Genomic DNA, 22,873 nt, shown 5'->3' on the forward strand with positions numbered 1-22,873 from the left:
ATATTATTTGATAACATAAATGAAAATAGAAAAGAAATTATAGCACAGTTTTCTGAGAGTCCCTCTGGAAGAAGACTGGAAGTGCATGGGAATTACAAAATGTACTAGTTAGTGTTCCAGCTAACAAAATAACTTTTTAAATCAGAGGTTCTCAACATGCTTGCTCCTGGGAATCCAGCTGAGATTTGCAAGCCCCTTCAAGCTGTGTGAAGAGAGTGTAAGTTTATATTTTACTTTGGATAGTTTATGTAGAAAGCTGCCAGTCATCCAATGGCATTGTATTTGGGGTTTTTCAAAAGTATATACAAGCGTTTCTATATGGTAGACACCATTAAGTGTTTAAAATACAACCAGATGCAACTATACCTTTAGTGTTAAAGAGGTCCTTAGGTACTGGGGTACTTGGGTGCCTTTACCTGGGTTCAGATGGATTTGATCCGAAGGATTTCTGGGCAGACAAGATAGCTCAACTTCATCATTCCATGACCTGAACAATTGAGAACCTCTTTGCCAACCACTTAACTATCACTATACCTGATTCAAGCTTTTAACTACAGTTCAACTTGGCAGTGGTTCCTTTAAGTCCTTAACAAAGGCCAGAAGTGGAAAACAGGCAGGGTCCTGAAAGATGTAAAGAGAAGTGAAACAATACTTTAACAACACCCTGGAGATTAAAAATAGCCTACCGTGTCATTTGCTAACAAGCAAGTCAATTGTTGGAAAGACTTTAAAATATCCCTTGTTTATTGTAGGTTGTTCTGGCTTAGTTTTCCTCATCAGTTCTTCTTTTTAAAAAAATTTTTAACGTGTATGTATTTCTGCTGTCTTTTGCCAATTCCCTAGAACCCTAAATACAGACCCAGTTTTCAAGTTGATTTTGGAAGTTTGTTGAGCTCTGACACATGTTTGAGAGTAAGTTTGATATGTAGGAGGAGCATCAGTTTTTAATAAACCTGAGTTTAAATCTTGGAGCTGCAAATCATTTAGCCTAGCTATTCCGTGGTTTTTACTTCTGTAAAAGAAGGATAATAGCACACCCCTTTTAGAATTCTTTGGCTAAACATTATTTATTTCTGGGAAAGAAGACTGGTCTCCAGGAAACAACTGGTGAAATATCTTAATCATAGGAGGTTGCTTCTCTAATTTTATCTATTTGTCTTTGGTGTGCTGGGTCTCCATTGCTGCACCTGGGCTTTGCTCGAGTTGCCATCAGGGGCTCTTCCCTAGTTGTGATCAGGGCTCCTCCCCGTTTGTGAGCAGGGCTCTTCCCTAGATGTGATCAGGGCTCTTCCCCAGTTGTGTTCAGGGCTCCTCCCTATATGTGATCAGGGCTCTTCCCCGGTTGTGTTCGGGGATCCTCCCTATATGTGATCAGGGCTCTTCCCTAGTTGTGATCAGGGCTCCTCCCCGGTTGTGTTCAAGGCTCCTCCCTGGTTGTGTTCAGGGCTCCTCCCCAGTTGTGAGCAGGGCTCCTCCCCGGTTGTGTTCAGAGCTCCTCCCCGGTTGTGAGCAGGGCTCCTCCCCGTTTGTGAGCAGGGCTCCTCCCCGGTTGTGTTCAGAGCTCCTCCCCGGTTGTGAGCAGGGCTCCTCCCCGGTTGTGATCAGGGGCTCCTCCCTGGTTGTGATCAGGGTTCATCCCCATTTGTGATCAGGGCTCCTCCACAGTTGTGATCAGGGCTCCTCCCCGATTGTGAGCAGGGCTCCTCCCTAGATGTGATCAGGGCTCCTCCCTATATGTGATCAGGGCTCCTCCCCGGTTGTGATCAGGGCTCCTCCCCATTTGTGATCAGGGGCTCCTCCCTGGTTGTGAGCAGGGCTCCTCCCTATATGTGATCAGGGCTCCTCCCTAGTGGAGATTCCTGGGCTGCTCGTTGCGATGCCTTCCCTTGTTGCAGAGTGTGGCTCTAGGGTGTGGGCTCTGTAGTTGTGGCACAGGGGTTAGTTGCCCTGCGGCATGTGGGATCTTCTGGATCAGGGATAGCAGGCTTCTGCATTGACAGGCTAATTTTTTTCCCCCACTGAGCCACCAGGGAAGCTGGGAAGTTGGTTCTGTTACCAAGGTTCTGACCAATATTTCTTAGACATCCCCCATGGAGCCTCTTAAGCCTTCAACTAATTTGCCTTGTGTTGGGATCTCAATCTATACTTTTAACAAGCTCCCCAGATGATTCCTGATGTATTGCCAGGGTTGAGAATGGTTGCCTTAAATATGTGGCATGCATTTTAAGAGCTATTATTGTTTTTCATTTTTTCAACATGCAAGCTTATTTTGAATATCTACATCAAGACCCTCAAACGCAGTCAACTTCAGATGACAGTGCAAATTTTCTAGACAATCGAACTGTGTGGCTTCAACCAAGAATCATATCTTCGGCCGCCCTTTTCTCCTTAAAATGCTTGGCAGCAGCTGAGGTGGCTGCTTTTACTTATCTAATTACTTCTTTCAACAATAAACATTTTCTGGGCATTTTCTGTTTTCAGGTACTTGTTTTTCAAAGATGAGCAAAACTGACTACATCTTTTGCAGTCTTGGGAAGGGAGGACTGTAAACAGAATATCTGGGAGATGAATACTGTACGACAGGACGTGGGAATGTGTAGCGTGTTGTGAGAATGGGGAGGAGGGCTATTTGGCTCCGTCGGCTATGAGACCAGAGGGGCTTCTCTTGGAAAGAGAGCATTTTGGAGGAACGGGCAGGAATTACACATGTACTATGTAAGCAATAAAGATTGGAGGAAAGAAAGAACCCTACAAAAGATAGGAAGGCAATAAATCACACCAGATTATGCAAGAACTTGCCAGTAAATCTGTATTACTGGAGCAGAATATCACAGGCCAGAAGGAATGGGAGTGAATCCAAAGACACGACCCGGGTTAGATTGTGGAGGCAGTGCTTGCCAATACAAAATGCCTCTGATGGCATGGATTCCACATTGCTGGTTAATAAAAATAAGCATATGGGGCACCTATAGGGGATGAGGGAAATGTGTGTGTAAATTACTGAATGAATGTTTCAGTGCAAGGAGTAGAATAAGTCAAGGAAGTATCAAGTCTAGCCCAAACACAGAATAGAAGAAATTGAGTCCTGCCAAATTCAAAAGAGTGAGAGATTTTATGTAGGGACTGTACCAACTGGTACATGAATTGGTACATAAATGATATGTATGCATGTGTATACACACACAAACATATGCACAGACATTTGCAATTTTGAGCACAACATAAAGAGAAGTAAGGATATTCTCATGTGCTTAATTCCATATATACCCTGTTATCTTGGGATTTTCATGCTAGAAGAGATCATATAAATTACTTATGGAGATGGAATTTATTTAAAAAGAACCACCCCACACACTATTATGCATTCTTAAAGTGATTAAAGATTGATTTACAAAAGGAAACAACAAGCATAGAAGCAAGAAGAAAAGGGACATTGTAAAACATGTACCCCCGAATTTATGTCTTTTCTACTTTAACCAAACATTTAAAATCAGGATAGTTGCTCACATAGCTCATATCAATGTTTCATTGTTTAATTTTTCTATAGCCTTTACAACTTTCATTTTGTGACATTTTCAAATTACCTCATCATTTGTAGTATAGATAGTATATAGTATGAGTGAGTGCAAGTCGCTCACTTGTGTCCAACTCTTTGCAACCCCATGGACTGTATAATTCATGGAATTCTCCAGGCCAGAATACTGGAATGGGTAGCCTTTCCCTTCTCCAAGGGATCTTCCCAACCCAGGGATCAAACCCATGTTGTATAGTGAAAGTCGCTCAGTCTTGTCCAACTCTTTGCAACTCCACTCCATGGACTATACACAGTCCATGGAATTCTCCAGGCCAGAATACTGGAGTGGGTAACCTTTCCCTTCTCCAGGGGATCCTTCCAACCCAGGAATTGAACCCAGGTCTCCTGCATTGTGGGCAGATTTTTTACCAACTGAGCCACCAGGGAAGCCCAAGAATACTGGAGTGGGTAGCCTATCCCTTCTCCAGTGGATCTTCCCGACCCAGGAATCAAACCAGGGTCTCCTGTGTTGCAGACCAATTCTTTACCAGTTGAGCTATGGGGGAAGCCTTAAATCATCTGTAGGCTCCCTAGTAAAGACATGCTTCTTTCAATTCTGTCAGCCTCCTCTCTAGTATATTTCAGTTTCTGAAATGTATTTCCTCTTTCTAGGTTCTTGGGGATCACAAGACTCTTTGAGGCTAAAATGGATCATAAACAGTAGAAGGCAGACAAGAAATGGTCTCAGTGATCCACTGATTGTTCCAACTTTCCCTTTTAGACACTAGCCAAGAAAATAGATTTTGATTTGTTCTTTAATCAAGAAATAGTAGAATTATTGCCTGAGTAAAATTTCACAGTGGTTTGTAGATTTTTTAAATTGTGTTTTCCACCAAGCCCATTTTTAAGCTGGGTTTCTTTATTTTCGGCGGCACTGTTTCTTCGCTGCTTTGAGCACGCGCTCTCTCGGTGCAGTGGCTGGGGGCGAGTCTCCAGTCTGCGGTGCGCACGCGTCTCTGTGTGGAGGCTTGTCTACGCAGAGCCCGGGCTCTGGGCCGCATGGGCTTCGGTAAGTGCCACCGTGGCTCAGTCGCCGCGGTGCTTAGGCTCTGGAGCGCAGGCTCAGTAGCTGTGATGCCTGGGCTCAGTTGCTTAGTGGCAAGTGAAATCTGTCCGGAGCGGGGATGCAACCCACATTCCCTGCATTGGCAGATGGATTCCTACCCACCGTGTCACCAAGGATGTCCAGTTTGTGGATTTTTATGTCGCCTATTCAGTGTGTGTTGAATTTTGTACCCCTCAAAAGTTTGTTATAATCCTAACTCCCAGTACATTGGATTGTGACCTTATTTGGAAATAGTCACTTTACAGAGATAATCAATTTAAAATGAGTTCGCAAGAGTGGTCCCTAATCGCCTGTGACTGCTGCTCTGATAATAAGGAGAAATTTGGACACAGAGACACACCCAGGAAGAATGGGATGTGAAGATGGAGAATTAGAGTGATGCGACTATAGGCTAAGGGTTGCCAAGGATTGCTGGCAAGATACCAGAAGCTAGGGAGAGGCAGGAGGAATTCTCCTTACAGACTTCAGAGGAGTTAAGTGTGGTTTGCCAGCATCTTGACTTTGAGCTTCTAACCTCCAAGACCATGAGGTAATGAATTTCTGTTGATGTAAGCTGGTGGTCCTTTTTTATAGCAACACTAGGAAATTAATGTATGGTTAAAATATTTGAAAGGAAGGATTAAAAGGTCAGTCGATAACATACTTTGATGTAATTGTTTCCATCCATCCATCCATCCTCTCATCCACCCATCTGTCCATCCACACAGCTATCTTTCCATCCATACCTACATCTGTCCATCCATCCATCCATCCATCTAATAGCATTATGATTTTGAAAAAGAAAGGAATTTAACAAAAGTAGCAAGGACATAATTTCAGATTAAGGGGGAAAAACCCTTTCATTCAACCATCCATGATTTGTATACAAAAATGTCTTGTCCTCTCCTGTCTTTTCACTTCAGATTCCGACACCCGACCCACATTTCAGTGACCTGCAGAGAAGCCAGATGTGATTGTGAACTTCTGGTGTAGCTGATCGTTTAATGAATTTCTGAAATTTATCCTTCAACCCAATCCACAACACTATGCTCTCTGGGGTTTTCTTTGTAAATGGAGTCCCAGCTCTGGAGTTGTTAGATTTTATTACTTAGACCTTATTCAGAGACAGGCCTATTGAACCTTGGATAGCATGACTTCCGGCTCAGGCAGTCCCATAGGCATGCATTGTCTTCCAAAGAGGTTTTACCATTTAAGTTCATCAGAAACAGGATTCCGATTAAAGCATTTGAGTCAGATTCTGTCCCTGTATTGCTGATAACAGAGTGTCCGAAGTGTCCAAATTAAGGACTGGAGTCTTCCCCACAGGGTGATATTAGTATGATCAGTCAGCAGTCTTCCCTTTTAAAGAAGCTTAATATTCTTTTGGCCTGAAAAAAAAATCCCATTGCAGAAAAAGGATGACCATCCCCATAGAAGGAAATCACTTTCTTTTCTTCCTCTAATTTTTTTTCTTCTCTCCTGGTATACCTTTTCTCATTGATACAGGAGATATGTGAATAAAATTTAAATATATATTAATCTTCACTGGGTTCCAGGAAAACAAATGAGAACCACAGGAGAGGAGAACATGGGTGGCATGTAGCACCTGCCCTACTCCCTGAAAATACCACATACAGATGGTTTTTAAAGATGAACAGGATTAAACTTCCACGACGAGACATGTGTCAGTAATACGTCCACAAACTCAATTAAAAATCAAGGAACTGTACTCAATATCTTATAATAATCTATAAAGCAAACGAATCTGTAAAATTATATATGTTACATATAGTAAGGAACTGATCTGCAAAACAGAAATAGACCCACAGACAAGGTGAACAAACCTGCCGATACCCAAGGGGAAGGAGGCTGGAGGGATACACCCATGAATTGGGGATGAACAGAGACGCACACTGGTAGACCTAGAAGAGATGAACAGCAGAGACCTACTCTAGGGGCACAGGGAATTAGGCTCAATATTTTACAATAACCTATAATAAAAAAGAATCTTAATAAGAATGTGTGTGTGTGTGTGTGTGTGTGTGTGAGAGAGAGAGACTCGCTTTGCTGTATACCTGAAACTAATAGTGTCATGAATCAAATACGCCAATAATTTTTTAATTAAGAAAAAGAAAAAAAATCTCAGCGTGCAGTTACCTGTGGGATTCCACAGCAGTGCCACCATACAGTGGTCGAATGCAACTCGCCAGAGCACATAAATGAGTCCAAGAAAAATAATATCTTACGACCCCTTCAAGCTCATCATGGTTTACTCTGAACTCTGTTTCACGTTATTAGTCTGCTCGGAGAACATTAGGGAAAATAGCCATGGCAGAAAGCTACTGAAAGCTCTCTTCCATTTGGACGTGTCCCGAGTACTTGGAGAGCATCCAAATGGCTTGGCACATTTAAGTTCAAGCACTGGTTTTCTGAGCAAAATCAGCTTCTCCTGAACTGAGCAGAACAGTATGTCTGTTCACCTTTGCCTGGAAAGACCCCTGGTGGGGAAATGGTCTGATGTTGACCTGAAAGTCGAAAGAGAACCAGTGAACCATGGCTTCAGTGCTTAAATGAACCTGTGTCTAGAAATGCATTCGTAAGTGAACGCACGCAAGTCCCGTGTGGCAGCTGCCAGCTGCGGACTCTGCTCTGAGCATCTCTACCCCTGTTGTGTCCTGGGGTCGTTAATCCACATGCTTTCACTTCTCATAAACTCTACTCACCCCTCATGCATAAGGTTCCCTTGTGAACCCAGGTTTTCTCACTGCTGCAGTTAACACCATTCTGAGACTGATGTTAAGTTTTAATATCAGGCTTCAACAATATTCAGTTTGTGTTTTAGCAACTCAACAGCCATGTGGTGGGCCCTGGCCCAAGTGGGAGCCACTCCGTTAATTCCTGGGTGCAAAGAGGACAGGGGCGTGGCCGCCTTGACTTTCCCCCTTTTGGGTGAGACACGAGACAAGAGAGGTCTTCAGATGGGGTGGTGGAGAGGGATGAAGGATGAGCTGGGGACCTGGCCTCTCTGAAGGAGGTCAGCTGAGAAGAGATGGGTTCTGTCTGGAGTCCCGAGAAGTAGGTAGGCATTAGTCAGAGGAAGATGAAGCAGAAGGTGTGGGGAAAGGTTTTCAAGGTAGAGGAAGAGGAATGTGCAGAAGACTTGAGGGTAAAAGAAAGCTGGGTGCATTGAAAAATTGGTTGTGCCTTTGTGTCTTGAATATGTTGTATTTCCTACTTAAACGTATCAGTTTAGCAGACTTGAGCTTGGCCTGATTAGTGAGCTCGATGGAAAACGCGTACCTCTAGTTGAATGAATCCATCTGTGAAGTGAGCTCACACATGTCCTTTGCTGTTGGGCAAAAGCAGAGAAAGCAGGAGACTTCATGGGAAGCCTCCCTCCAGCCCTGCTCAGAGCTGTGTCTTGGCCTTGGGTGATCGGTATTCGTGTCAAATTCCCTCCCTCCCTAAACCTCAGAGAAAGGGGGAATGCTCAAGTCCTCGATGTTCTTGATGGGAATGGTGATACCATGGGAGCAGGCACATGTTTGGAAAAGGCAACTAATGATACATTTAATATGCATGCACTCTTTGGGTATGGAAATTGTCTGTTTTTAAAAGAGGGCAAAAGTTGCAAGTTTTCCCAACTGGAAAAATTTGTTGAAGAAACGCAATTATTATAATTTTTAATAATGTGTAAGTCATATAATGGAGAAGGAAATGGCAACCCACTCCAGCGTTCTTGCCTGGAGAATCTCATGGACAGAGGAGCCTGGTGGGCTGCAGTCCACGGGGTCACAAAGAGTCAAACACCACTAAGCAACGAACACACACACACATGAGTCATATAAACACAGTTTTACTGGTTCATAGTTGATGGAATAAACTACGTGTCACTTAATATTCAGTCCAGTTCAGTCGCTCAGTTGTGTCCAACTCTCTGTGACCCCATGGACTGCAGCACGCCAGGCCTCCCTGTCCGTTACCGACTCCCGGAGCTCACTCAAACTCATGTCCATCGAGTCGGTGATGCCACTTTATGTTACAGGGTCACACATTCCAGGACACCATTATCACAAAGCTTTATTGTGGTGCTGGACGGAGGGGCCAGAGTGGGAAGTTGTGCTGCTTGTTACTTCCGTGACAGTGAGAGCTCCTCGGGAGGTTGCTAGGCTAGAAGCAATGCTTACGAGCACAGATACACCGTAGTGCCAGGAAGTGTGACCTTAGCCTGATTGTCACAGGTCACTGTCACCTAGAAATACCAGCTGGAAGAGACAACCTTTGTATTTCTAGACTTCTAAACACCCTGGCATTTAAATTCTTATTCTTTGATATGAAAACCGCAAGCCACAATACCTACAGGAACAGAGAGAGAGGACGTCTCCTGGAGCAGGACAGGTACAGACAAGGTTCAGCCCCATCCCTCCTCCCTGCAAACACAGCAGCGACCTGGGGAAGGCGGTTGGGAAGGAACCTCAGCGACTCACCTGAGGCTGGCCCTGGCCGCTCATCTACAAACCAATGTAGCAGAAAGCCCCGAAGGGAGGTGAGGGAGAAGCAAGGCCTGGGAAGAAACGCAAAGACCCTTAAACCTGAAATGAAGGAAAACATGTTCATTTGGCTTTAAATAAGGCCTTAGGCTGAGTCCGAAATTGAATTTTACTCTAGAGTTAGGGTGAGCATATCAATAGCTAGTGTGTCATTCTTCACTTTGGTGTGTTGGTTTGGGGAGTGTTGGATAATGTCTTTGGAAAATGTTAGCTTTCAAAATATCCCACTTTAGGTATTATATAACTGTATCTTAAAATACCATGTGGCTTTTACCATTGCTTTTTAGTTTTTAACTCAGGGCTGCATGGGTTCAATGAAATGTCCGACTGAGATTTCTGGGTATTACATTTTTAGTTTAATGACTTTATTTTTGCACAAAAGCTTGCATTTTATTCATATTCATATAATGATTTTATTTTACAGGATCACACTTTTTAAACTGTATGTATTGAACAAAGATGCTAAATTTAAAAACAAACGACAAAAGCTTTGGTTATATTATTTTAGAAATTAGTTATTTAAAGCAGATATTTTGTATGGTGGGGCATCTCAGAGAATTTAATGTTAGATGTGCACTGTGAATGCCCAGGCTGTGGTACCAGGTTTCCTACAACTTATTTAACCCAAGAACTCCTTTTTTCTTTCCTGCACACACTGGCGTTTCTTGAGACTGATTTTGCAGACAGATTCTAGTGATGACACACATACACACAATAAAGTACGATTATTTTGACAGCTCGGACCTCTTGGTTCGCAGGGAGGAAACCGACATGCGTGCCTTTCCTTTTGGGCAGAGCGTGTGATTCCAGCGCATCCGCATTTGCGCCCCAGCATGCGTGCAGCCCTCAGTCTGCCTGACTCTGCGGTCCCTCGGACTGTAGCCTGCCAGACCCCGCTGTCCATGGGATTCTCGATGCTAAATGATGCCGTGTTTGGGCAAAATGAACAAAGGGGCCGTGTGTGTCCCCTGAGCGACAGTAGCTGCTACTTTTAGTCATTTACCACGTGTTGTGCTCAGTCGCTCAGTCGTGTCCGATTCTTGGTGACCCCACGGACGGCAGCCTGCCAGGCTCCTCTGTCCATGGGGCTCTCCAGGCAAGAAGACTGGAGCGGGTGGCCCTTTACTTCTCCAATATGGACCATGTGGTATCACTTAATTACCTGTTTAACAGCAGAAATTACTTAGATGTAGCCCTTGTTACGGAGAAGGCAATGGCACCCCACTCCAGTACTCCTGCCTGGAAAATCCGATGGACAGAGGAGCCTGGTGGGCTGCAGTCCATGGGGTCACTGAGGGTTGGACACGACTGAGCGACTTCACTTTCACTTTTCACTTTCATGCATTGGAGAAGGAAATGGCAACCCACTCCAGTGTTCTTGCCTGGAGAATCCCAGGGACGGGGGAGCCTGGTGGGCTTCCGTCTATGGGGTCACACAGAGTTGGACACGACTGAAGTGACTTAGCAGCAGCAGCAGCAGCCCTTGTTAATTCCTTGTTGTAAACGGTTTCCATGTATTTGTATCTGTATCTATTAAAGAGGTGACTGTGACTTACGGCCATTACTGAAGGCATTAAACTTTTGTTGTCTTGCTGTACTAGGTTCCTGAAATAATAATAGAGAATTACACGTGGTGGCATAACTATGGTTGTTGATTTCATCATTAAAGGATAATTCAGTTTAAAAAAAAAAGTATACTGGAAAATATTTTAAAGTTTGGTTTTATAGCTATAGTTATCAGAACAACATTCAGTTAAAAAAAAAAAAAGAATTAAATCTAGAGAATATGCCACATTTGCCTAAAGTGTCTGCTTCTAAAATACCTCCTGCACAGATATGGATTGAATGCAGTCAGTGAAAGTGACCAATATTACTGAAAGACAAAAATAAATAGCTACTCTCGAAATATGATAAACTCAAAACTATGTATTTTCAGAGAGCATCTTTAATATAAATATGTCGTTCATTTTTATTTCACAGTGTCATTATAAAGGGGCTTCGGTATTCCTGAATAGAATACAGGTGTAATTCACCTGATCTCTAAGAAATGGATCCTGTTTGGGCAGATGGAACAGATGCAGTAGGAATGCTGAGACAGCTGCCTCTAAATTAGTACCCCCTTAGTTGCTGGCCAGAAAGGAAGCTCCCCCAGTGCCCTCTGTGCTGTCACGGAAGCATTGTGATGGCATTTGTGCCGTGTCAGAGGGACCCGGGAGGCAGGAGGTGGGCTCTGCAGCATCCTGCACTCACTCGGCCCTGCGGCTGCTGGCTCTCGGGTTCTGCTCATGGTCCATTTTGGTTCTGAGGAAATAGGGGTGAGGCGGGGCTGAGGAAAGTTTGATTTAACTGGGGTGGGAGACAGGGCAGTGTATGTATCGAAGAATCCTGTGCCATGCCCTATGACCTTTCTCACGAGTACTCTAGGTTGAAACTAAGAAAAGTAAACTGTAATTTTATGTTAATGTTTAATGTTTGGATTCAGATGCAAAACTGAATTTAGAAATGAACTTAGATCATGTATTAAGATTTGAAAAACAGAATTTACTGGAAACAATTCAAAGTTCATCAGCTAACACATGGATAATCACATTAGGGTGAAAGTGAAAATGTAAGTTGCTCAGTCATGTCCAGCTCTTTGTGACCCCATTGACTGTAGCCCGCCAGGCTCTTCTGTCCATGGGATTCTCCAGGCAAGAATACTGGAGTGGGTTGCCATTTCCTTCTCCAGGGAAATCTGCCAGACCCCGGGGATTGAACCCGGGTCTCCTGCATGGCAGGCAGATTCTTTCGAGTCTGAGCCACCAGGGAAGCTCACACGGGCTCACCCATACAAAGGGCTACTACTTGGCAGTAAAAAGGAATGTTACCAATGCGTGCAGCGGCACGCGTGAATCTGAAGAACATCACGCTGGATGAAAGACGCCAGGCACGGAAGACCGTGTAGTGTGTGATTCCATTTGTATGAACTTTGAGGAAAGGGAAAAGTATAGTTACAGAAGGCAGAGCGGTGATTTCACCGGGTGGGGTGGGAGGGAGGAATTGACCTCAGGAGGGAACTTTATGGGTAATGGAAGTGTTCTATGAGGTAATTATTAAGACTGTATCTATTTGTCAAATCTCACCAAACTGTAAATTTAACACTGGTGAGCTTTATTGTGTTTAAATTAAAACTGGTTGAAAAGAAAGTACAGTATAATTCACTAGTGGGGGAGGGGATCCTAGACTCTGTTAATTTCTGGAAGTGACCAGAAAAATTGTGGGGCAGCTGAGCTTCATCCAAAATCTGGGATGAACATCAGGAAAAATGTCGAGTGGTGATGGAAGCTACGAATGAGAACCCATGAGCTCTTCTTGGTCACAGCTGTTTAATATAAAAACCATCTAGCCTCGCACTTAGCACCGGGAGGCACTTAATAAATGCTGAGCACTGTCCTCTTCTTGTCGATGCCATTATTTTATTATTATTGAGAATAGTGCATTATGAGTGTCTAGACAACATTATAGAAGTTGTGAACAGAGAAAACCTTTATCCTACCCACTGGTGGAAAGAGTCTATGAGTTAACTGGTTCTGATGATTTGAAATCATCAGGAGGTAGAATTTATCAGTGACTGGTTTAGGCTAATTAGTGAACTATAATGTATCACAGACGGAGAAGGCAATGGCACCCCACTCCAGTACTCCTGCCTGGAAAATCCCATGGATGGAGGAGCCTGGTGGGCTGCAGTCCATGGGGTCGCTAAGAGTCGGGAATGAGCGACTTCACTGTCACTTTTCACTTTCATGCATTGGAGAAGGAAATGGCAACCCACTCCAGTGTTCTTGCCTGGAGAATCCCAGGGATGGGGGATCCTGTTGGGCTGCCGTCTATGGGGTCGCACAGAGTCGGACACGACTGAAGCAACTTAGCAGCAGCAGCAGCAATGTATCACAGAAGCACTTAGAGCATCATTTCACAGACATATTCTTAGCTTTTGTGTGTGTCAAATCTTGTCTGAACTGACTCAGTCCATGGGGAAGACTCTCAGAAGAACTTTGTATCGGATGAGAGTTAAGAGTTCCAAAGTCTGTAAGTATTGAACAGAATCAATGGCTGGTGTAGGACATTGAAATCATTTTGAAATGTTTTTTGGACACGTGAGAGATAGAAAGCGCCAACAAAGACCGTAGGAATGTGAGGCTCCTGTTATCCCTAATCATCACATACGTGTACACAAAAGAGAAAACAGAACAGCCAAGATTTATTGACTTTTAATGTGCTTGGCACTGTACTGCGCTAAGTGATTTCAAGAATTATTATGACTAAACTTCATCACAAGCTTAAGAGATAATGCATAAGAGCACAGAGGCTGCGCGTGTATTAAGAAGACAATCAAAGTTTGATTCTGACTAACATTTGGGAACCGTGGGTGAGGGCCCTGGAACGAACCTTGGTGACATTCCATTTTACCAGCGTTGTTTTGCCAGCATCATGCTTTGGATATCCCATGTCCTGTCCTGGGAGTGGGATGCAGAGAGAACTGACATCTGGCCCAAACTCTGACCTCCCAGTAGTGAGCCCATGGGAGAGCAGCATGTGTTAGGGGATCAGTCAGTGATCGTTGAAAGAACCCACAGTTCCACATGACTGAATTCTTAGGAAGCGGAATTTGTGTGTAAGCAACCCTTGCTTTTTCAAAGTTTGTTTTCCAGCACTTCGATTTGACCAAAGACCTATATTAGTACCTGCTTCCACTAAACAAGCAAATCCAAAGAGGATTTGCAGGAAAAAAAAAAAAAAGGACAAATGGTGGAAAAGACGTCCAGCCTTTGTTTTTGCAACAGCCCTTATAGAGGCAGCAGGAACCGTGATCCGCAAGCTCGGTGTTGCCAGCTCTTTCCCCAGGGAAGCACGCTCGCATCTCAGCAGCCAGCCCCAAGGCTTTGTGCTGTGTCTCAGCCTCTGTGCTTTCTCTCCATTTGCTTTCTGCAGCCTTTCGCAAGATGGGTCCTAAGGTAGTGGCTTCTCCTTTCAGATAGCAGGGGAAACCCATGATAGATTCTTAAGGCAGAAAAGATACCAAACATAGCAGAAGGCTAATTATCCATAAAGAGGCTCAAGTTATTTTCATGGCCGCTCGTCTATTTTGAAGTCCATTTGAGGCAATGGTACAGACTCACTGCTGTGTAAGATTTCACACAGTCACGATAACTTGAGTTTTGATAAATCTTTAATTATATAGGAGGGTTATCAAACTGGGACAATTGTGGATCCTAAATGAGGGAAGCGGTTAGCATGCAGACTCTAATGGTACATTTATCATTTCTTTATCACACTGTGCTTCCGGCTCGTTGTTGTCTATTTTCTAAGAAAGTAGAAATGCTGTTTCTCAGAATAAAAATGTTCTTTCTAGTGCAAGCAGTAGATTGAAGCTGTCCAGATAGGTTCTTTAATGAAACAGGCAACATTCCAATGGAGCTGACGAGCTTTATTTCTATTTGTTGTGTTTTTTTTGTCATTACAGATGGACCCGATTCAGAAAGCTGTAATAAATCATACTTTCGGGGTTCCTCTTCCTCATCGAAGAAAGCAGATCATTTCGTGCAACATTTGCCAGTTGAGATTTAATTCTGATGTAAGTTTACCATTTAGTATTCACTGAAAAAATGCAGTTTGCTGTTCTAATCTTGAAGAAGAGATTTCTGAAGCATTTTTCTCCAATGACTGAGCATGTCAAAATTCAAAGATAGCATTTTAACTCCTTATGTGCTTTAATTTCGGAGTTTACTATATAATGAAGCAAACTGCACTTGTGGTTTAATGGTATTCTTTAGTCTCCCAGGAGTGCTAAATTTAGATCACACACTTGCTTTTGGGGAACAGTCTGAATTTAGGACTAATGAGATTTTCAATAAATAACATCTCTGAAATAAGGTAGGTCCCAGGCGATATCTCAAGGCCATGGTTTTGGCTTTGTGAATTCTCTTCTCCTGCTTTGATGGCCCTTAATTCCAGATCAGCTCTGGTGCCTTTATCAGTTTTTGTGTTACAGATCTGAAGTCCCCGACCCAGAAAGACTAGCATTTTAACAGGACATTCTAAAGACCTCAAAGGAGCCCCTAATGAGTAGAAGTCAAGGAGGGAACATGGCAGGAGGGAGACAGTGTAGACATGACCCTTTGCATGTTATTCACAGCGAGGGAGTCACATCTTTTATACCTTTTCTAAGAATCAAGGTTGACGCTGGATTCAACACAGAAGCTAATTTGGCTTGCAGCCCATATGGAAAATACGGCCACTCCCCTCAACCTGCCCTGGTGTGGAGTTGGTCCTGAGATAACAGAAAAGAAAAGGAATGCTGGTTTGGAAGGAACAAAAATTGAGCATTTGTGGGTGCACTTGGCAAATGGAGGACCCCAGCCTATCAGTGTGACCCCTCCAGGGTGCCCTGAGCTGCCCCTAAATTGACGTGCTCTATGGAGATGACCAAACAAATCTGGGTTCTAGAGAATGTTAGGCCTTCCAGCATTTAATCGCCCTAGGCAAGTAGGCCCCTTAGGCAATGATGAAGGTAGCATATGAGATAATCAGGCGGAGGAAACAGATGTGTCACAAACAGAGTGGCTTTTTCCTTCTGTGAGAACATTTCATTTTGTATAAAGTTTTCTACTGTCTTATGATCTCATCCTTAAACTGGTACAATTACCAGGTAATTTTATAACATTCCCTCTGCTGACTTAAGAAAGTGGAGAGGAGGCTGCCTGCATAGCCCTAGAATGGGCCACTGTTAATATTAAGAGAATACAGTAAGCATGCAGCACTTTATTTGAAAGGATGTCTTTTGTTTCTTTTTGTTTGTTTCATTGCTTTTTAATAATTAGCACCTTGATTTGAATTTTAAGAAAATTACTATAGTTTGACTTACAGATATTTCAAGTGATTAGTATTATGTAATATTCTCTTCCAGCTGGTATAAAAACAGTTTCCCTGACATACAAACAAGAGTTCTGAACTTAGTAGTGCAATCTTGATCATTTTAAAATACTTAGCGAACAGTTGTATATTTCCATAATTGTTAAGTGTATCCTTCTTTATTCTGAAATTTGACTTTGGAACTGATTGGATGGATGATGTTGAGGAAGTCTTTCAGGAGCCACATTTCCATTCTTTACAGCTAATGGGGCTCCTTCAAATACCAACCTTTCTGCCAACAGTTTCACTGTTAATGTTTTTGTCCATGTTAAGGAAACTTACTGTAAACTGAAGTCTTAGAAAAAGACTTCAAGGTTATTGAACCCAATCTCCCACTAAATGAAGGGAAACCATTGGCTAGATCAAGACTAAGTCTTTGGGTTGACTATCTTCAGTAATGGGTGACTCACCACTTCATGACAGCTGATCCTTTTCTCTTCTTTTTATATCTTTTTAAGTGTTTCTACTCGGAGAAGGCAATGGCACCCCACTCCAGTACTCTTGCCTGGAAAATCCCATGGGCGGATGAGCCTGGTGGGCTGCAGTCCATGGGGTAGCTGAGGGTTGGACACGACTGAGCAACTTGACTTTCACTTTTCACTTTCATGCACTGGAGAAGGAAATGGCAACCCACTCCAGTGTTCTTGCCTGGAGAATCCCAGGGACGGGGGAGCCTGGTGGGCTGCCGTCTATGGGGTCACACAGAGTCGGACACGACTGAAGCGACTTAGCAGCAGCAGCAGCAGCAGCAGCAAGTGTTTCTACTAATCTTCCAGATGGCTATCAAAATCAGATTTTAAAAAACTAGAAATGCTTTTAGATATGCTTTAGGAAACACTATATTATGATTATTAACATGAGGAACCTAATAAAAATAAAGATTTGCATACTTCTTATCTAAAACGTAAACTTATTTTATTTCCATCGTACGAGACGATTAAAAAAACTGTATTTGTGTTCCTTTGCTAATGAATTTTCAAGGTGATGTAGGGACCAGGATGTATATTTTAGGGAAATCGGTTCGCACTCTCACAGCTGTGCTTTCAGATCCCTCGAAGGGAAAAGTCGCGCGGTGTTTGGAGGCGTGGCAGGCACCGCTGTCAGAACTGAGCGGTGCAGGCGTGACTACTCGGCAGAGGGCGCTGTGTTCACCTTTTCTTGCTGCTGTAGCAGGTGCCACGCGTTTAGCGTCTTAAGGTGACTCCTCTCTGTGACCGCGTAGTTGTGGAGCTGAGTCAGAACGGGTCTCACGGTGCTGCAAGCAGGGTGTCAGCAGGGTGATGGCCCTTCAGGGGCTCTGGGGAGGTTTCAGTTCCTTGTCTTTCTTTTCTGGAAGCTGCCCTCTTTCCTTGGCGTGATCACCCATCCCGGCCTCAAGACTACAAGGCCGAATGAGTTCATCTCATATGGACTCACCCTCACTCTTCTGCCTCACTCTTCCACATTTAAGGACCTTTGTGATCACACTGGACCCACCTGGATAATCCAGGATAACTTTTCTAGTTTAAATTTAGCGGTTTAGCAACCTACTTTCATCTGGTGACCTAACCCCCTTTGTCATATAATGTAACATATCCATCATGTCCAGGGGTTAGGACTTAAATATTGTTATCATACCTTCAATAGATACTCGTGTGGATGTTTGATTTAGCTTTTAACTGAATAGCATGACCACCTGAATTTGTCAAATATTTACCCAGGCCAGTTCTTTGATCTGTACAAACTGGATACATACATTCATTGCCCTTACATTTTTCTTTGTTGAACCTTGAATATAAATTTACTATGCTATGCAAATTTTTTTAATTGTAGTTTTTTTTAAAGTAGGAAGTTCCAATATTATTGAGTTTATAAATGACATAGCATCGTATTAACTATGATTTACAAGCAAAATATAATTATTGCAAAATTGAAATATAGGAGTGGAAACTCCTTTAGAGACCTTAAAAATGTCTCTATGGCATTATGATGTCGATAAAGGGGAACTAATGTGCTGAAAATATAAGATTTGTTTATTCATTGACTGGTCATATCTATAAATACCAATTTCATGAAATATTTAATACTGAATGCCAAGATAAATTGGATTTATGATCCATTCATTCATATATAAATGTTTCTAAATAAAGAGAAAATACATATATATGTGCATATACATCATTTTATTCTTCAAAAGCTTTAAATCCCAATAAAACTGCCTGTTTGCTCTTTCCATGTATATCGAGCATTTATCATCCTGTTCCATTCTTAAACCTAGAAGCTGGGAAAGTGACGCTGTAATTCACTTGTATGCTTGGTTGAATCCTCTGTCGCATAGGAAAGTATTTTTGCCTTATGAACCTTTTTACATTTCAAAGCTTCTTCCTCTTCCAATGAAAATAATAGCTTGTAGTTCTTTTCGTCGCTACATCATGAAAATTCAATTTCCTTTCCCTCTAAGCTTTTATTTATTGTTTAACCCTTTGTGTCATAAAGCCTGTGGTTTGGTGTTTGCTATACATGTTTCCTTGCAGTACATTTTCCATGTTTTGCCCTATGGATATTTTCCTGAGGAGCACCTTGTATTGGAGAAGGCGATGGCACCCACTCCAGTACTCTTGCCTGGAAAATCCCATGGATGGAGGAGCCTGGTAGGCTGCAGTCCATGGGGTCGATAAGAGTCAGACATGACTGAGTGACTTCACTTTCACTTTTCACTTTCATGCATTGGAGAAGGAACTGGCAACCCACTCCAGTGTTCTTGCCTGGAGAATCCCAGGGACGGGGGAGCCTGGTGGGCTGCCGTCTATGGGGTTGCCGAGTCGGACACGACTGAAGTGACTTAGCAGAAGCAGCAGCACATTATATTGTATGCATTTTAAATCAGATTACCTTCTCCTGGTGCAGGCATTCACTTTGGGGAAAAGATGAAACTCTTTGACATTTATGTGGGACACACATGGAGTTATGCAAAAAGGCTTCCAATTAAAGAACGAAAGGTTGTAATTTGTCCACTTATTTTATCAGCATCTTAAAATAAGCATAAATTACCGTTGGCCTGGACCAGTTGGTAAGTGTGCCTTTGAAAGAAAACTTACAGCCAAGGCTAGCGTGGCTGTAAGATTAAGTGAGGTAGAAAAAGATTAATTACTCAATGAGTATTTATAGCATGGAAAATAAGATCTGAGGCCCCGAAACTGAGGGATCACAAACTTGTAGTATCTAAGCGTCAGTCTGGTGGAAGTCCCCCAAATAGCACTTCCTGATATGTTAGAGACCGAAGGAAGCTTGGTAATTTCAAGGTGGAAACTGAGGCATGAAGCTCAGGGAGGCTTGTCCAAGGCTGCGTGGCGGAGGTGGGCCACGCCGGGCCAGTGTGCGTGTCCAGGCTGTTTCTGCCTCACCTGCTCCAGGTAGGGCAGTGAGTCCACCCAGAGAGCCAGCCTCCCCTACAGCGATGGTGTGGCTGGTGCCCTGTGTGTTCCCCGCCCAGCATCCCAGAGAGAGAGTCCCAGGGTTCCTTGCCCCGTGGAATGACCTAGGGCAGTCAGTCCACTGTGCCGGGTCGTCCTCCCCATGGGCTCCGCTCCCTACAAGGTCTGCAGAGCCTTCCCAATGCCCCTTCACTGCTCTTCACTCACACAGTTAGTCATAAACACCAGGAAAATGCAAGTGTCAGTGTGAACCCCTGAACTAGAATACAGCAGGAACAAATCCTTTATGACTTGAGACAGCCAAGCATTAATGACTTCAGGGGACTGCTTGATGAACCAGAGGAAAGCAACCTCCTTAGAAGACATTCCTTACAGATTGCAAACCCCTCCAAAGGGATTCCTTGGGATTATTACTGATATAATTGATACATTTTCCAATGGTATTGTAAAATAGAAATCATTGTTCTGCATTTTAGAACCCAGAAATGTAGTGAAACCAAACAATAAGTTTGAATATAGTTCCTATCTCTGTGAAAACTCCCATAATCAAACGTGGCAACATAATGATGCAGATGCTAATGGGAATATTTTTTCTTACCGAATGACCAAACTTAGATAATTACACTGTCTTTAACATAAGATCTTAGGACACATCTTTTAAATATTTAAATCAATAATATGGGGGTGGGTGGAGTCCTGATATTTAAAGGAAATGCTGCTTGGATGGAGAGAAAAACAAAACTAATACTTGTTTTGGAGTGGAAGAACTATTTTGTTTTCCAAATTTCCTTTATGAGTATGCCTCAGTTTTATAAAGGATTTTTGCCTCTACTATCCTGTTATGGTTTTCAAGCTACGTGTTTTATCCCAAAGCAGGTCTCAGTTGCAATATTCCAAATATTCCATGCCTGTTTCTAGCAATGTCTTCAATCTCAGAGAGGCCCAGGAAAGTTGAGTGATATTATTGTTGTCTCATTCAAACTTCAGTGTTTTATTGATATCTTAGGAGAAAGGTTAGTACACATCTATGCATGGGGGAAACCCATGTAACCTCAAACCTGAAGCCACACAGCATCCAGAGAAGCTGAGTGAATTGGTAGAAAAAATATTCGATCAGGAATTTGACAACCCATTGTTGAGATGTGTTTTCTCTTAATAGGTTGTGTTAATTTTGTTCCACAATTATCTCATTTAAAATGATGAGCCATTTCTTACAGCCACGTTGTAAGGATATAAAATACAACGTGTGGGCAATGGGATTATAAACTCTATAGTGAATGAAATGGAATGGTCATTTTTATTCTATGGGATAAGTAACTAAGTTACAGTTATTTCACTCTTCAAATGTTAAAGTACTTCTTAAGGAATATAGAAGTTTGAAAATATCTTCCTTTAGAAGAAAAAAAGGTGCTCGCAGAGATTGCCCCTGTTGAAAGTGTCTTTGTGTATCTTTGTGTTAACGTTGGAGATGCCCACTCCAGGTCAATCTTTACCTTTTACCTTTAAAACCAGCAGGTACCATAAGTCCTTGGCACAGCCGCTTTTATAAAAAAACTCTCACCTCTTTAAGTCTGTTGCTGCTGCTGCTGTGCCCCAAAGGATCTTCAGAGGAACCCAGTTATAAATTTAATTTTCAGGCAGCTTTGAAGCATCTCTTTCATAGGTGTGTGCTCTTTGTCTCCAGGACTCTCAGAGCTATTTAGAGCTCTGGCCTGTGTGTCGGGCTCTCCCTGCTGGGCGCTTTGCTTCTTCAGATGTGGTTCTAGGACAGGGCCATCCAGTGTCTGTGCCCGAAGACACTGTCTGGGCCCGTGGGCTGGAGTCGCTGGGCCAGCCCGTGGGAGGAGCTCCTTGGAGTGGGTCCTCAGAGAGTGCTCGGTTCACTCGACTCTGCATCTTGCATAGAGCCCAGGGCTCTGCCAGGACTTCTCAGGAAACAAACCTTGAACAGAAAGACTGAACAAGAAATACTGGGCCTGGCTATTCTAGATTTTTGGAGCCAGTGAGCCAGTTAAGAGTATGGGAATCTACTGAAGAGGCAGTGTGTTTCTTTGGCAGGCTTTTAAAAATAAAACTTCAATATTGGGACCTTTCAGGACTCTGAATCGACTTGAACATTCTAGAGTTTCATCTGCAGATGGAATGAAGGGTAAAGGACTAAGAATAAAAGAGAAATTCTTATAAGAATCCATATTTCTCTGGGCTTCTTTTCTTGATAAACAAGGAAAAACAAATATTAAAATTCACTTTTGTATCGAATTGTCCTAGACATGGAAAATTTGACTTTGAAAGTCTAGAAAGAGAAAGTTGATTTTAGATATGACAAGCAGATGTGTACATAGCCTCCACTAATCACAGAGATTTTCATATTTCTGTGGAATACTCTGAGTCCCTCAGAGACTAGTTAAGACTTAAGAGATGTCTAAGAAATCATTCTGTCTGCGTTATAGATTGTATGGATGGAATACCAAAGGCCAGGGTGGTGAGTTTTTCAAGGTCTCTAAGCCATTGAGACGTACTAGGATTGAAAACCGGGCTCCTACGTCCCAGCTTAGTGTTTTACTTCTCTCGTCAAGGGACCTTCCCTAAAGAAAATTTATTTCAAGACTTGCATTGGTGTCAGCTGAAAGTTTTCAGCTAAAACAATCGGTTACTTCAGCTCGACAAATAACGAAGAAGTTGATCAAGGTCAATGTCAGTGGCAAGACGGCCAGTAGTGCAGATCGCTGGCACCTAGGAACACACTTCAAAACTGAGAATTGCCTCAAGGGCAAGCAACACTACTGTACTAAGTTCTGAAGGGCGGGGGCAATAGAGAATCTACGCAAGTCTGTTTCATCCAATGCCACCTATTGAACGCAGAGTTTGAGAAGAGAGTTGCTGCTGCTGCTGCTAAGTCACTTCAGTTGTGTCCGACTCTGTGCGACCCCATAGATGGCAGCCCACCAGGCTCCCCCGTCCCTGGGATTCTCCAGGCAAGAACACTGGAGCGGGTTGCCGTTTCCTTCTCCAATGCATGAAAGTGAAAAGTGAAAGGGAAGTCGTTAAGTCGTGTCCGACTCTTACCAGGCTCCTCCGTCCATGGGAATTTCCAGGCAAGAGTACTGGAGTGGGGTGCCATTGCCTTCTCCGTGAGAAGAGAGTTAGGCATGCATAAACCATTCAAGGACACAATGTCATGGGGAGGGTTGAACGTGGTGGGCAAGAGGTATGATTCTGATTAAATATGCTAAAGTGCTTTCTTTGTCCCCAAAGATGAGGCAGGCAGCCTATTAATGTTGGCAGAGCTTGACAAGTCTTAAGGATCACTCAATAAATGTTGAATAAATAAATGGCCAAA

At 43.1% G+C, this 22,873-nt stretch overlaps 1 protein-coding gene across 3 annotated transcripts in view; it reads left to right on the forward strand.

The window, feature by feature from the left end:
• Positions 1 to 22,873, forward strand: part of ZNF385D (zinc finger protein 385D) — a 981,977-nt gene that overhangs the window by 818,996 nt on the left and 140,108 nt on the right. For all 3 annotated transcript variants that reach the window (XM_070781567.1, XM_070781569.1, XM_070781568.1), the window contains one exon: positions 14,673 to 14,783. In XM_070781567.1, coding sequence (XP_070637668.1) covers positions 14,673 to 14,783 — 111 coding nt within the window. The remainder of the gene's footprint in view (positions 1 to 14,672; positions 14,784 to 22,873) is intronic.

The sequence above is a fragment of the Bos indicus genome, chromosome 27 (assembly GCF_029378745.1).
Source record: "Bos indicus isolate NIAB-ARS_2022 breed Sahiwal x Tharparkar chromosome 27, NIAB-ARS_B.indTharparkar_mat_pri_1.0, whole genome shotgun sequence".
Taxonomy (NCBI): domain Eukaryota; kingdom Metazoa; phylum Chordata; class Mammalia; order Artiodactyla; family Bovidae; genus Bos; species Bos indicus.